The sequence below is a fragment of the Pelmatolapia mariae genome, linkage group LG20 (assembly GCF_036321145.2).
Source record: "Pelmatolapia mariae isolate MD_Pm_ZW linkage group LG20, Pm_UMD_F_2, whole genome shotgun sequence".
Lineage (NCBI taxonomy): Eukaryota > Metazoa > Chordata > Actinopteri > Cichliformes > Cichlidae > Pelmatolapia > Pelmatolapia mariae.
The window spans coordinates 22,977,930-22,992,623 of NC_086244.1; the positions used below are offsets into that span (position 1 = coordinate 22,977,930).

A 14,694-nucleotide genomic window follows, 5' to 3' on the forward strand; every position below is an offset into this window, starting at 1 on the left:
ACAGTTGGCGTAGTAAGTAGTAAGAATGCTTTATGTTTAAATGCCTCAATCACACAGGTCTAGAGACTGGTTAGTGATCATGTAGCAACCACTGGTTGGAGAATACACATTTTTCCTCATGACCAGGGGTTTTGAGTGGTTGCTGGCAGTTGCTGTGAATTTGATTGTCAAATCCCTCTTCATGCAAGCCTATCAGAGACCTGCATGCAAGTGTATTCTGTGACAGATTGGCGAGTGGTTACAGTTGTTAGCCGGCGCAAAGTTGAGTGCACAGGGGTATTTGGTGCTACATCAAAACATCCTTGCAATTGCTTTGATTGCTAGCAGGTTGCTAGGGTCGCCTGAAGCTTGCATGGCAGACATCAACTTGGCTGCAAATACCAGTAAACTACTCATCAAGCAGTGATGAATGAGTGAAAAATCTGATGCAGTCTGGAAATAAAAGTTTCACTTGAAATGTGTTGGTTGCAGTGGTAAGGTACAACTTCACTCGCTCACAGTAAAATGGGGAGTATTTGCAGTATTTCATTCAAACTATATACAACTGTGAGCAAATCAATCGCAAGAAGGTTTTCGGTACAGCACTCTTTTTGCAAACAATCACAAGTGTCAACCAGTTACCTACAGCAACCACTCGGGCATTTCTTTGTGAACAGTGACTGGCGGTTGCTAACCTGTCTCAAGGCCTGTGTGACTGAGGAATTGCTATTTTATATCCAAAGAAAGAGAAACTTTAAATTTCTGTATAAAAATGTCATTAATATGAACTGACAAAAGTAAACTGTAACTGACTGACTGCGCTGACCCTAAGGGTACTGCAAAGTGTGTTGACATAGAGGGGGGGGGGGGGATCTTAAATTTGTTTTTCTAAGATGCTAAATTGCCCACTGGCCTTTTTACTTCTGAAAAAAAAATTATTAACAGAGTTATTCACATGCACTGAAAACACTCCTCCGCATTGCCTTTGGTTTGTATGTGTGGACTTCTTCATACCTGGATGCCCTCTGTGCCGGGCTGCTGCAATAGTTTGACGGTGCGTGTGTGTGCTGTCTTCTGGCCACGGCCGTCGTGCCAGGTCAGGTTGCTGCCTCCGGCGTGACGCGGCAGCTGGTAACTCAGCTCCTCAGCAGACACCGTGTGCTCCAGGGAGGCACGGCAAAAACTGAAGCTGGACGCCGCTGACAAGAGAGCAAAGAAGAAGAACCAGCAAATGAAACAGAACGAAACAAGCAGAGGAGAAATAATAGATACTGATAAGCACTCACTTTGTATTTTCTTTACGAAAGGGGTTTTCATAAGGTCCATGGACTGAGAAACAAGAACATCCAAACCTAACAAAAATAAATGATTGATAATCCTCTAGGAGCTTAACAGGAAGCATTCACCCCAGATTACATGCTGTGTGTTCTGATTCTAGTACAGCTACAAACAGATGGCTGTTTTGGTGATGGTGGTGGGCAGCAGTGCAACTACAGTGTGATCTCCAATTATGCTGAGTGCATATTCACAGAGGCACCGCATGATTTCTGGAACTGTGTCTCTCTTTCAGATTAGTCCTTGATTATTTAAATCCTACTTCATGAATATTTTATTTTTTTTTCTTTTTCTATCTTTACCCCTGTTCCCTGTCAAGACTAAATGCTTGCTATGAGACACTGAAGCAGACAAGTTGTCAGTGCGGGGTCAGAGTATAGTTCTGTGAAGGCCAAAGGGCATCTTCTACAGTTCACATCAAGTTGAATGAGCTATTTTACTGTGGTTAGTCATCTGTAGCCATGGATTTATTTCAAAGAGTAGACACGCAGTCATTGCTCAGTTTACCTAAGCATTGATTTAATGTGATGTAATGCAAATAATAAGAGGCTAGGCGGCAGGAGGCAGTAGAGGGGTAAAAAAGGTCAAGAGGGTGTGTAAACAGAAAGAGAATTGATGACAATTAAATGGTTAACATAGTCATTTTGCGGTAATTTAAAAAAAAAAAGTGATTGATAAGAAACCTGCTTATTAGTGGTAAATGAGAAACCTTGTTAACATACAACCACTGATATTCTGTAAATCATTTATACACTCATTCTGGATTATTTTGGTTCAAACAAAAATGAAACAATATTTAAGTTTTGACCGTAAGCTCTTTGCCAGCCGAGTAAGATTTGTTTAATTTCCATTTTGTGGTACACTTATTCAAGTTCTCATGAATGCAAACATCAAATCAGACAGTAACGTGGTTGCAGCTCGGTGCATTTAGGCAGTGTCAGAATGGGGAAGAAAAGGTGATTTAAGGGACTTTTAACGTGACATAATTGTAACAGATGGTCTGGTCTGAGCATTTAACAAACTGCTGATCTACTGGGATTTCCCCCATCTTTACCATCTCTAGAGTTTACAATGACTGGTCACAAAAAGAGAAGATATCCAGTGAGCTGCAGTTCTCTGAGTGAAAATGCCTTGTTGATGCCAGAGGTCAGGGGAGAATGGTCAGACTGAGCTGACAGCTAGGCAACAGTAACTCAAATAACCACTTGTTTCTACCAGGCTATGCAGAAGAGCATCAGAGAATGCATATGTCAAACTCTGAAGCAGATGGTCTACTGGTATGTATCCATTCCTGACAGCTAAGAAAAGGAAACAGGCTATAATTCACACACGCTCACCAAAATTGAATAACAATAGAATAAATGTTGTCTGGTCAGGTGAGTCTCAATTTGTGCTGCAACATTTGGGTGGTAGAGTCAGAATTTGATGCCTGGATAGACTAGAAGAAAGCCAATGACTCAATGCCTCACATGGATCCTAAAATGTCTATAATTATACAAGATCAACAGGAATGGTCTTTTGAACAAGTCACCATCAAATGTGGGATATACCAGGATGCTCTGTCACGACTGTTTGGCAAAAGGCCTAAAAACACCTTTAGCCAGATCATTAACAAGACTTGTTACTGGTACGGAATGCAGAATATAGTAAACATTAGCCACCTCCTCTACATGGATAACATCATGTATGTATGTATGTAAGTTAAAAACGATATAAATTCTAGGACTAGGATCAGCAACAACATCAAAATATCATTTAGACTGGAGAAGTGTAGCTGGATCGTAACTAAGAGAGGGAAAGTAGTCTGAACTGAGGGGAATGCACTACCAAAAGGCAACACTGCAGACATCAAGGACAGATGCAAGTACCTGAGAATCCCACAGACAAATGTGAACCACTTGAAAAGAGACCACATCTTTGCTGCAACCACCAAATACCTGCGGGGAATAAGGCAAGTCCTGAAGAATCAGCTGAATGGGAAGCACAAGATCTGGGCAATCAATACCTACATCCTACCACTCATCAGATACCCTGCTGGGATAATCAGCTGACCAAAGGAGGTGATAGAAGCCACCTACATCAAGAGTTTCACCACAAATGCAGCAATCTGTAACTATAAACTAAGTTGAAGGATGGAGGCCGAGGACTAGCGTGTGTCAGATCCACTATCCAGGATGAGACAACGAACATCCATGACTACATTAGAAAGATGGCCACAAGTGATCACATGCTTAGTAGATACCTGAGAAAGAATAGGAGCAACATCAGGACCCATTATGGAAAGACAGGTCCCTGCACTGTACATACCACCGGCAGATAGAAGAAGTGGCTGCAGCACAAGTATAAGCTCTAAGCACAAGCTCAATAGAGGCACCAAACACAACCCCAGGTGCAGGCTATATAAAAATGTCCCTGAGACAATCCAGCACATAACAGCAAGGTGCAAGATGCTAGGAGGCAGGGCATGCATGGAACACAATCAAGCGACTGACATAGTATACAGGAACATCTGTGCCGAGTATGGCCTGCAAGTCCACAAAAGGTCAAAATGGCACACACCCATAGGGTTGTTAAGAATGACCAAGCTAGGGTCTTGTGGGACTTCCAGATACAGACACAACTGGCAATGGCTATTCAACTGGAGACAGTAGTGGTGGACAAGCACTTCTACTTCGAACCACAAGTTTTATCTGACTATGTAAAAACTGTTAGTGAGATGGAGACAGACTTGCTGATGATAGAAGTAAAAGTGGAATGTGGAATAATAAATGTTGTATTCATTACTTGTTGATCTGAAAGTCTCTTTACAAGAGAACAACATCAGCACATGCTTTGAGGGAACAACAACAAAAATTCCATCTTCTGTGAATGATTTCTTAAATTTTTGCAGACTTTTAGGAACTGAAGAAGTCACTTGGATGAGTGACAAAACGTTTCTCCCACAAAACGCTACGTCCAGATGAACAGAATCAACTTTTGGAGATTTCTTAAATTCTTTTCCTCATTCCTCCAAAGAGAGAAGGGAGAAACTGAACTGGGCTGAATCTGATCTTTCTGATGTGTTCATCTATCAGTCTACCAATTTTCTACATTTTTTTCTGTCTTAAAGCGACTTTTGACACTTGGTCATCTTGAAAGAAAGAAAGAAAGTTCATTAACTAACAAAGGATTATAATCTTTCCATTTCCATATTAGAATGAAATAAAGGCCTGCTGAGACCTGCTGTATGACAGCTGAAAATGGTGGGAAACAGCTGGCTGCATCTCAGAGTCGGGAGGGGACACTTTTTTTTCATCCTACACGTCGGTCGAAGTGAGCAGTGGTGAATACAGAATTCACACAGCCATGATGGGAAGACTAAGAAAAGGGGGTAGAGATGAAAAAGAAGAAGAAAGACCTGTCAGGAATCACTGATGTGTAGCCTTTTCTGCTTCTCTCCCTTCGTCTACGGTTTTCTCCCTCTGCACTCTTGTCTTGCACTTCACTCCTGCTTTCCCCATTTCTGTATGCTGCCACTTTTGTGTCTTCTTAAGCAGTATCTCCCTTGTTTCCCGTCTTTCTTTTTCTCACTCACTCTCTTTCAGCTTTCTGGTTGTCAACTCTTTGGGGTTGTCAGGAAAAACCAGGCCCAAACCTGATGTAATTACTGCCAGTCAGGGGGAGGAGACAGGAGGAAGAAACATGGGAAGCTAAGTGCCTCACAACCTAAAGACCTGCCAATCTCACAAAAAGAGGCAAGAGAAAGTGCACAAGCAAGAGCAAGACAGAAAACAAAGTGAGGCGGGAGAGCCAAGCTGCAAATTAGCATCAGATTCATGCAAACCGATCAAACTTTATAAAGGTGAAAGAGCTCCAGAAGAAGGCAGGGAGACACATTAATAGACCACAGAACAACTTAATTTTACAAGCTGTTAAAGAGCAAGCTTTCAAGGTATAAGATGTAGTAGACCTTTCACTTTACAGACATCACTTTTAACAGGATCATGACCTCCCTCTTCCACTGAAATCCCACCTTTGCCACATTGCCAGGCCTCACCACTTCCGTTACGTACAAATGAAGACAAACTGCTTATTCTGTGGTTTAATGGACTTGGTAGGCTCTCCCTCCTGGGACAGGATACTGCAGAGAATTTAACATCAGGCAAAGATGATTAAATATCCATACCTTTCAAATGACATCGCTTTTGAAATGACATTGCACCATATCCCTCTACTGCTTGCTTTTAGGGACGCAAAGCTTTAAGACCATGCACGTGCACTATCATCTATCTGTGTTAAAGCCCTTCAGATCTTTATGATCTGGGGTGATTACCACCCTTACCATTTAAAAAAAAAGGTGTTATCAGTCACCTTTACTTGTCTGTCTCAGCTTGAATTTGATCTGGCTCGACAACCGCACTATCTCCACTGTCCTATTTGTCACTATCTGGTGTTGCATTATCTCTCGCTGCCCTTGCTGGTGACTTTTTTTCACTTCCAGCCGAGGGAGTGTTGAGAAGACAACTAATGATGGAGGGTGGATGGTGGGAGGCAGAATGGAAAGACAAAAGCAAGATATGTGTCTTGTGGGTAGCTGAAAAAGAAGATACACCGTGATGGAGTGTAATTTAAGTCTGTACCTCCAGCTTCACATACTGAGAAAAAAGGTATGTGTATAGTGAAGGTGCCAAAATCAAGGGCAAAGTGTCGGACAGGTGTGTGCGTCTGTTGTGTATGTGTGTGTGTAGAGGACAGGTAGGTCAATATGACTCAGCCCAGTGAAGTGTAACCTCATATCACCTCCTCTTGACAGAGCAGCATATCTGCTGTGAGAGTGGCTGCTAACTCTCAGAGGTATTTCCTTTTGAAAAGGTAATTAAGCTGTTAGGTACGGCACCCAGGAAGGTCGTTCCAAGCCAAATCCCTCAGTAGATTAACATGGCGTCACCGAACATTGCTCATTTGACTCTAAAAAAGAGCATCTAAATTAGTCCATGCGGACTCTTTTGCTGTGTAGGCTTTTTGTTGAAGTTTGATTTCTGCATAACCTTGGCTTCAACTTTAGGATGCATCTGAATATGTGTTTGCTTCATCCTTATGCATGGAGGATGAGGCAAGTGATCCGGTTATCCACCTTATTTCAGGCATCACAGAGACGGTGCCACGGTGTATTTGAGCAGCATGATATTGGCATCGAGTACCTCCCCACCAAACACCTTTTAGGCAACTCTAAGATAAAATTTCTATTTGCAGTCCAAGTTTTATATAAAAGAGGAAAGAAAAAAAATCACAGTTACCCTCATTTCTCTGTAATCTTCAAGCGGGTGAAACTCTATCACACAGTGATTTCATGCCTGTATAACACATTAAACTTGGACTCCTAAATACAGCATTCAGCAGACCAATGCTGCCAACACGTTTACCGATGATCCCAATTTGCTGGTCCTATAGCATGTTAGAGGTAAAGCATGGGGCTATTTACATCTCATCCATTCCACCAGACCCAGTTTTAACCCCAGGAATGAGCCATGAAATTACTTCATTTGAACGAGCAGGAGGGGGGGAAAAAAGAAGAAGAATCTGGTCGCAGCTTTAAAAATAAATATAAAACCCAGGACCCCAGGGTTTTTCCCATGATGCACTGCAGTCTATTATCCACTCTGACATGAGACATTGTCACAGAGGCTGGGGCTGAGGTTTACTTTTCACAAGCGATCAGTGTCAGGGGAACACACAAACAGAGAAATGGTAGTAAACAATGGACATCCACGACACAGGCTCCAAGTCCCATCATCAACTCTCATCAGGGCACAGACGAGAGAAATGCCAACTTAATCTGTGTGTCTGATTGTGGGTGTTAGTAAATGCCAGCATACTCATACATACATTAATGGGACTCACAATGCCAGGATGCATACTCATATATTCACACATCTGTACAATCCCCTGTCTGTATTTGTTTAAGCCAGAGGATCTGAGTCAAGCTGCAGAGAGGCTGTATATATGAGGCTGGATTCTGGATTCAAACTGCAGGGCAGTTATGGCTTACAGTGCACAGTGCAGCCAAGAACGCAGGTGGAGTTGGCATTTCTGTTATGATTTTGCCAGTGAGAGCTTGCACTACCCTGAGAGCACCTAACAGAGAATAACAAAAGCTGGTATAGGAAATGCCAGGCCAGCCTTGGTCTCCTCTTTGCAAGCAGTGGTGTGAGAGAGAAAAAAAAGCTCTGGAAAGGTCCCGCATTAAGGACAAAATGACTTTTATTCTCTAACTCTAGCCACCACCACACTCTCACAGAGACAGACAGAACTATTGATTATCCATCACTGTTTCAGAGAACATACAATTACGGATCACTTTAGATAAAACAGGCACAGACACAGACCACCTAACTCCTCCAATCGAGGTCACTGGCTGTCATATCCACTCCTGTTCAAAGGAACTTCCTACATGTTTCACACAAGAGGAAGAAAACGAAGGACTACTAGGAAGAGGAGACAGGATATAAGGGTCTGACACGGTCATGCTCTCTTAAGTGGATGACGAAAAGTAACCCAGAGTAAAGGGAGAAATAGAACGTCAGGGAACTAGGTGAAATGGCAATTCACAAAAGAAAGAGAATAGATGGAAAATTAAGCTTTAGAGAAGAACATTGAAATTAATTGCACCAGGAAACGAAGGGGGAGGAAGAATGAAGGTGTGAACTGCTAAGAAGATGAGTTTGTGGAGATTGTGCATGTCTATTGTTTTCTCCCCTTCACAGCCAAGCTCCTGTATGATGACATGGGAGGACAGATTAGATCTCACTGACAATCAATAATCCAGAGTGAATGTCAGAGGCAGAGGGAGGATGAGGAAGGACAAGGGGAAGGAGATGAGCTTGAATTTGAGGTGTGATCAGGGCTGAGCAAACCAGGGAACAGACAAGATGCTTTGTTATAAACAATTTTATAGTAACTACACCCTGAAATGAAACTTAAAACTTGACTTTGGCAATGCATAACTATTCTGGTACCCGTATTTTTCATTGCAAAGTGACGAAAGGAGCAAAAAACAGCAGCCTGAAAACAAGGATTCTGCGTAACGTCAAAACTAGCTCAACACTCAACACAAATGTGCATGAATTTGTTTTCTGTGTATAAAGAAATGTAGTTAAAATCATCAAACTGCCTATTTTGAATCTTTAATTCTAATGCAGTTACTGTTTTCACATTGTTGCAAACTCAGGTCTCTTAATTGTTCCTGGTTAAAAATCTTTGTAAGCTGTGCCACCATCACCACGTCCACCTTCAAATGTGGAAACACTCTTGTGTTGTTTCTGTAAACACACCTTTATTATTGCTTTGAGAGTCATTATGACGTATTATGTCGTTGAGGTAAGAGGGCTTGTTGTATGGGTCTCATTTCAAGCCCCATATTTTTACACTTGACTCCGCCGTGGTACAGTAGCTTTGTATTGTTCACACTTTAAAAATAATCCTCATTTATCTGATACTGGACCTTTCTGCAAACCTGTAGCTCATCATCGTGCTGTGGCCCCACAGCATATCCACTCTCTCTGACATCATACAAATCCAAGAGTTGAAAAATAAACTTAACCCAAGAATAAGAAACAGTCTGAATCCTGGCCTGACCTCTTTATTTCAAACTTTGACCATATATAGTTCCCTTTACATTATAAAATGGAAAAGATCCTAATATAAAGGCAACTACAGTAAGACTGTAGCAAGCGGGCTGGTTGTAGTAATTAACTACAGAAAATTATCCTCTGAATCATTAGCCATTTTCAGTGAAAAACTCAGTGTACATTAACCGCTTTGCACCAAATGCCAGATGGACCCAGCAAGTAACAAAAGGGTGTGATATTAATAGTATACAGCATTATCACATTCTGTGAATCTACTTCATCAAGCTTGTGTGAGTGTGGATTGGTCAGAACTGGCTGACAGAGACCTGGCTGACATGTGAGGACACTACCCAGCAACTGAAATCACATTACCATGTGAATATTTCAAATACTGAAAATAAAGACATTGTAGATTTAGTACTACTTCACCTATGCGGCCTACATATATGTACCGTTTACTGTATGACACTTTGGCAGTCTGCAGTAGGCATCCACTTACATAATGAATCCATAGAGTAATCATTACAAGGAATCAGTGATTTTCCATTGAAGCCTCAAGTGTCACACGGCAACCAATATCAGTGTTTATGTACATGTTTGTGAAATATTATTTAACAAGCTGTAGAGAACTACAGAGGTAACACAGATCAATCTGCCTATTCACAACTACTCGACTGTTATCAATGTGTGAAAGGCTTTGACAAATGTAATCAAATTAGCCTCATTAGGACTTAGAAATTAATTAAGGGAAATTAGACAAGGCATGAAAATTTACATGAAGTGCTCAGACCGAGCAAAGCGTGGTATACATTTTCAAATACTCATGACAGTGGCAGTGGTATCCCCAGGCAGATGTTATAATATTATAACTCATACATAACCTATCCAGAATTGTACACATTGCTGATTTAATTCCATGTTTAGAATTCACTTTTTCAGATATTTCAGAGAGAGACCGTTTGTCAAACGTGCCGTCCTCCTCTGTACGCCACAGGAAATAATCCAAAATAATGATGGAAATGAAATGACATAACTTCTCTGCTAAGAACAAAATTGGCTTCTTAAACATGCGGTGTTTGTTTACAGCTGTTCCCCTGAGTGGCAAAACATCCTCAGTGAGTGGATTAACGGATGCTTGGGTGCAAAATATCAAAGCTCTGAAAAACTCAATTTCCTCCTCAACTTACAACCATGTCCTCGATAAAGCCAGCAGGAAATTAGTCATTTAACAGGTTATCGCAAAACAATGGCAGCATTCATTTCAATGTCAAAATATTATCTTTTCATTTAAAGAGCAGTTTAAGCCTATCACTGGAACCAAGAGCTATAAGCCAGATGGTGTGCTAATGAACTCTAAAGTGGTTCAAGCAATGAGACTAATAGGTTTTCTCGTTATTATTGTTTTGTTTTTTCCTCTAAATTGAAATTAAAGAAGCAATTTGAAAAAGCAAAATGCAGCATGGTAGTAGTTCCCAGTTCACACATACCTTCAGTGATAGCCTGAAAGGCTGTCCGGCAGGGATTCGCCAAACTTTGTCTGCTTATCATAGAGAAATCGTCTCTTTATACTATTACACGATAACTCCATATGGAGGTGGTGATCATCCGCAAGGGTTAAAAGCTCCTGGAGTGATGCAAGGGAGGCTGTGCACAAGCTGCACACACAGTGGCCTACAGTGGTGAGCGTGAGCTGCACTTATTTGTGATTGTCATGTGGTCTGTAAATCAATGCAGTGCACTCACACTGTGGTCTGGGTTCAGTACTCAATATGTTATTGAGTGTCCTTAAAGCTTTACTGTCACACAAACCCTGCTTTTGCTTATGTATGTCAGCACTCATGAAGCCTTTGCCACATATTAGAGAGGAAACATCGGAGCATAGCGTGGCCATAATAACCATTCAATAACACACAATGTACAAGCACACACACACACACACACACACACACTATTCTGCATAAATAAACACAAAGGTTATTGAACACCAGAGGATTTGCAAACAAAGAGGTGAATAAATGACCATTGTGAGCATTAGTTGATAATCTGCTCTACACCATCCCTGAATCCACACAAAGACGCCAGGATGAGGGGATAAAAGATGATAAAGAGGAGGGGGGAGTAGGCTTATCAAAAGAGTGGAGAGCTGGTGTGGGGGAAAAAAGAGATAAAAGTTAATGCTCTGCAGAAGCTAAGAGGTAAACAGAGAAAGACAAAAGAGCACAGTGAGGCGAAAAGGAAAATGTGCCAATGAATCTGGAGCTGAGATAGACGGGTCGAGACTGAAGACTCCAGACAGGGAGTTAGTTTGCAAGCAGCATGAATGATTAGAAACTCAGCAATAGAGGTGGTGATAGTGTTAACACTTCTGTCTGCCAACTGAAATATAACTCAGAGCTTTGAAGTTTTAAAAGTTTGTTGCAATGCTCATGTGATGCGATCCAGGAGGCTTCCTCTAATCTTTCCTGGAGGGGAGGGAAAGGAGAAAAAGAGAGAGAGAAAGAAAGAAAGAAAGAAAGAAAGAAGGAAGAAAGGTTGGTAGACAATGCAAAGGCTCCAACATGGGGCCACACAAAGAGGCTCAGGCAATACCTCTAAGGCAGGTGAGTGGAGAATTGCAGCAGAACCACTGGCAAAAACAATCAGACACAGCCATGAAATTACTCTGCTCTTTTTTCATCTGTGCATTAGTAGTGAGACACAGAGCATGTAAACCTTTGCCCGCTTTCTTCATCCTTTTAAAGTGTGCCATTTGAGCTTTAAAAAGACGCAACAAAACCAAGGTTTTCGTCAGCAGCCGCAGCAGGTGTCTTCTGCGTGAACGTGAGCTGTCAGCCTGCGCCATCCCGTACGGGTAGCTTGGCAGAAGCCCTCGCGGAACTTGCTTGATTTCAGTATAGCAGCATGACAAATTAGCTCACACCTGGGGGCACTCGCCCATTCTCTGGTCTCTGTCGGTCCTTGTAGTCCCACCTGTCTCTGCAAGTCTCTGTACCATGTTGAGCTGATTGGGGGTCTGTCTCTCGCAGCCTAATTGCCATGTTATCAGCTCCACTCCGGCACTGCCACTTCGCCCAGGCCTTTCAGTCAGGTGGACATGCCAATTACTGCTCCTCTACACACACACACACGCACATACACACACTTGTTCTTGCTCACTCACATAGTTTCCGCTGCAGCTGATACAGAGCGGGTACTTTGGAATAAAAAAGGTGAAAGGAATCAAATCTCTGCACCACCTCTATGTACACATGCAGAAAAATACACACACCAATACTAATAAAGTCTCAGCAGGAGTTTCTTGCCGGGGCCAAAGATCCCCGGGGTACCTTTCTACTTTCTCTCCTCTTAATCCTTTACTCCAAAACACACACTCTGTACCTATTTCATTTCTTGCCTTCCCTTCTCCTTATGGGCATTGTTCAGCAGTTTGAAAGTGCATGTATTCTCTTTGTTTCCTTTCTAGGAATGAATTGACATCAATGTCATGTCTAGAGATTGGCAGTAGATGGAAATGTCTCTCTCCATCTCCTACTAGCAGCTCTAAAAGGTCCAAAACCAAAAAGTCAAAACGAAAGCAAAGTTGTGGAGTTGCTCTTCAATTTTCAGACTGTGTATTATAACGCATAATAACCAGTCCCTGTTTTATGGCATTTGGATTAGTGGTTCTATGTAGTCTTGCTGACAAATAAACACACACATACACACACATACACACTCAAACTGCAATTATCACATATGCATTGGTGGAGGAAATAAAACTGTCAAGGATCGAGCCTGTGATGAAAATCCTCATTTACCGTGACCCTCCCTGAAACTGAGAAACAGAAGCACATGGATAATATTTATATTGCATTTCATAGAGAGGCAGTGTAATTGAATAGGCTGAAATCCACAGCTACAATAGTAATAATATCTTGAAAAGAAACCAAATTCTCTGCTGTCGTGCTCTGTGTGTTGTTAGTGTTGCAGAATTGCCTCAGTGTCGAGCCAAGTACAGGCTGTAATGCACAACATCTGCCTAGTATTCAGTATTCTTTTCATTTCACCTGCCCCATAGATGAGGCTGCCTTTGCCTGCCTACACATCCTGCACTATGCACTGTTCTTTTGATGCATTTTCCTTTGGTTTGTTTCACTTATAACATCCAGCTCGTACTAGTGCATCTCAAAGAGCTAGAATATCATGAAAAATGTATTCTGTTTTTGTAATTTCATTCGAAACAGTAAATTACTCTGTATTCAAGTGAAGTAACATATCAAGTGAAATATTCTCTCTTTTTTTAAATTTTTTTGTTGATTATGGCATATAACTAATAACTAAGGGACCAAGCAGCCAAGAATGTACAGGCACAGATGGGTTTTATTATACCCCAAAAAAGACGTTACTACAAAAATTTACAGTAATGGAAACAAGCTATTTTAAGGACTAAGTAGGCCCATAAAAGAGATCAAAATTCTACTCAAAAAATACTTAGCAACTTATATAGTAACTGAATAAACCATTTTAAACATCAAAGGGAAAAACCCAAGAGACAATAGCTAAACACATTGCAAGAGGACACCCCATTCTCCTGTGTGGTCACCAGATGGTTAAGTCCATTTGTTAGACGTCTGCACTTAAACCAGCTCTGCCCTCAGCTTCCTCTTTTACTTAAACCAGGAAGGACTGGAGCAGCAGCCAGGCAACTCAAACATATACCCATAGTAACCTGACAAACTATGCAAACCAAATTGTGCACCATCATTTGAATTATTGCGTACTGTTGTCATGTATTGAAACAAACTAACCAGATTAAAACCTTGTGCTGTATAGCTTCAGTGGCTTTAAATTAACTTCATGCAAAAGTGAGATAGAAAGGTAAATATGACTATTACCAGAGTACTTCAATCACACTAATGGAAATCACCAATCCAGCAACTCATTTTACTCCAATATTTCCGTCAATAAACTACTGACTATTTAGAAATGTCTAGCTCTGAAAAGCTCCTCTATTTGATCAGGTGTGCTGGTCTCCTCTTCCTCTTCACAATACCCCATACAGTAAATTCTCACTGGTGTTCAGTTCAAACGAGTTGGCTAACCAATCAAACACACACTCAACAAACAATTTGGTTTTGGCACTGAGGGCAGGCGCTAACACCTGCTGGAAAAGGAAGTCAGCATCACCATAAAACTTGCCAGCACATGGAAGCATGAAGTGCTCTAAAATCTCCTGGCAGGCACCTATGTTACTTTGGACTTGATAAAACACTGTAGCCCTGCAGCAACACCAGCATATTGCAGCATGTGCACACAGTACATCAAAAACCTTGGCTTCTGTGTCTCTCTATGACCTTGATTTCCAATTGTAATGCAAAATTTACTTTTATCTGTAAAGAGGACCAGCGATCAACAGTCGAGTTCTTTTACTCCTTAGCCCAGGTAAGATATTGTCTTTCATTTGGGTGTAGTTTGACATTAAAAATGCGTAAGCCGTAGCTTCTTTTCCAAAGACGTCTGTGTGTGGTGGCCTTTGATGTTCTGACACCAGCATCAGACCGCTCCTTGTGAAACTTTCCTGAGTTCTCGAAGCAATGATCTTCTGTGTCTTACCCTCCTTTTGACTGTCATGATTATCATCTAGAAAATTATTTAATTCCAACACCATCAAATCGTCTGTCTTCCCATGACTGTGATTACACATACTGAGCCAAACCAAGAGACACAAGGTATTTATACTATTTGAACAATAATTTATTCAAACTCAGAATTTATATTTTGAGAAACTCGTTTT

At 41.4% G+C, this 14,694-nt stretch overlaps 1 protein-coding gene across 3 annotated transcripts in view; it reads right to left on the reverse strand.

Moving 5' to 3' along the window:
* Positions 1-14,694, reverse strand: part of samd10b (sterile alpha motif domain containing 10b) — a 55,874-nt gene that overhangs the window by 29,193 nt on the left and 11,987 nt on the right. The window contains exons 1-2 of one of the 3 annotated variants that reach the window (XM_063464546.1): positions 1,266-1,374; positions 994-1,178 (exon numbers count right to left, since the gene is read on the reverse strand). In XM_063464546.1, coding sequence (XP_063320616.1) covers positions 994-1,178; positions 1,266-1,305 — 225 coding nt within the window. In that variant the 5' untranslated portion in view covers positions 1,306-1,374. Of the gene's footprint in view, positions 1-993; positions 1,179-1,265; positions 1,375-10,408; positions 10,582-14,694 lie in introns of those variants that run through there. The other 2 variants (XM_063464545.1, XM_063464547.1) reach the window with 2 other exon arrangements.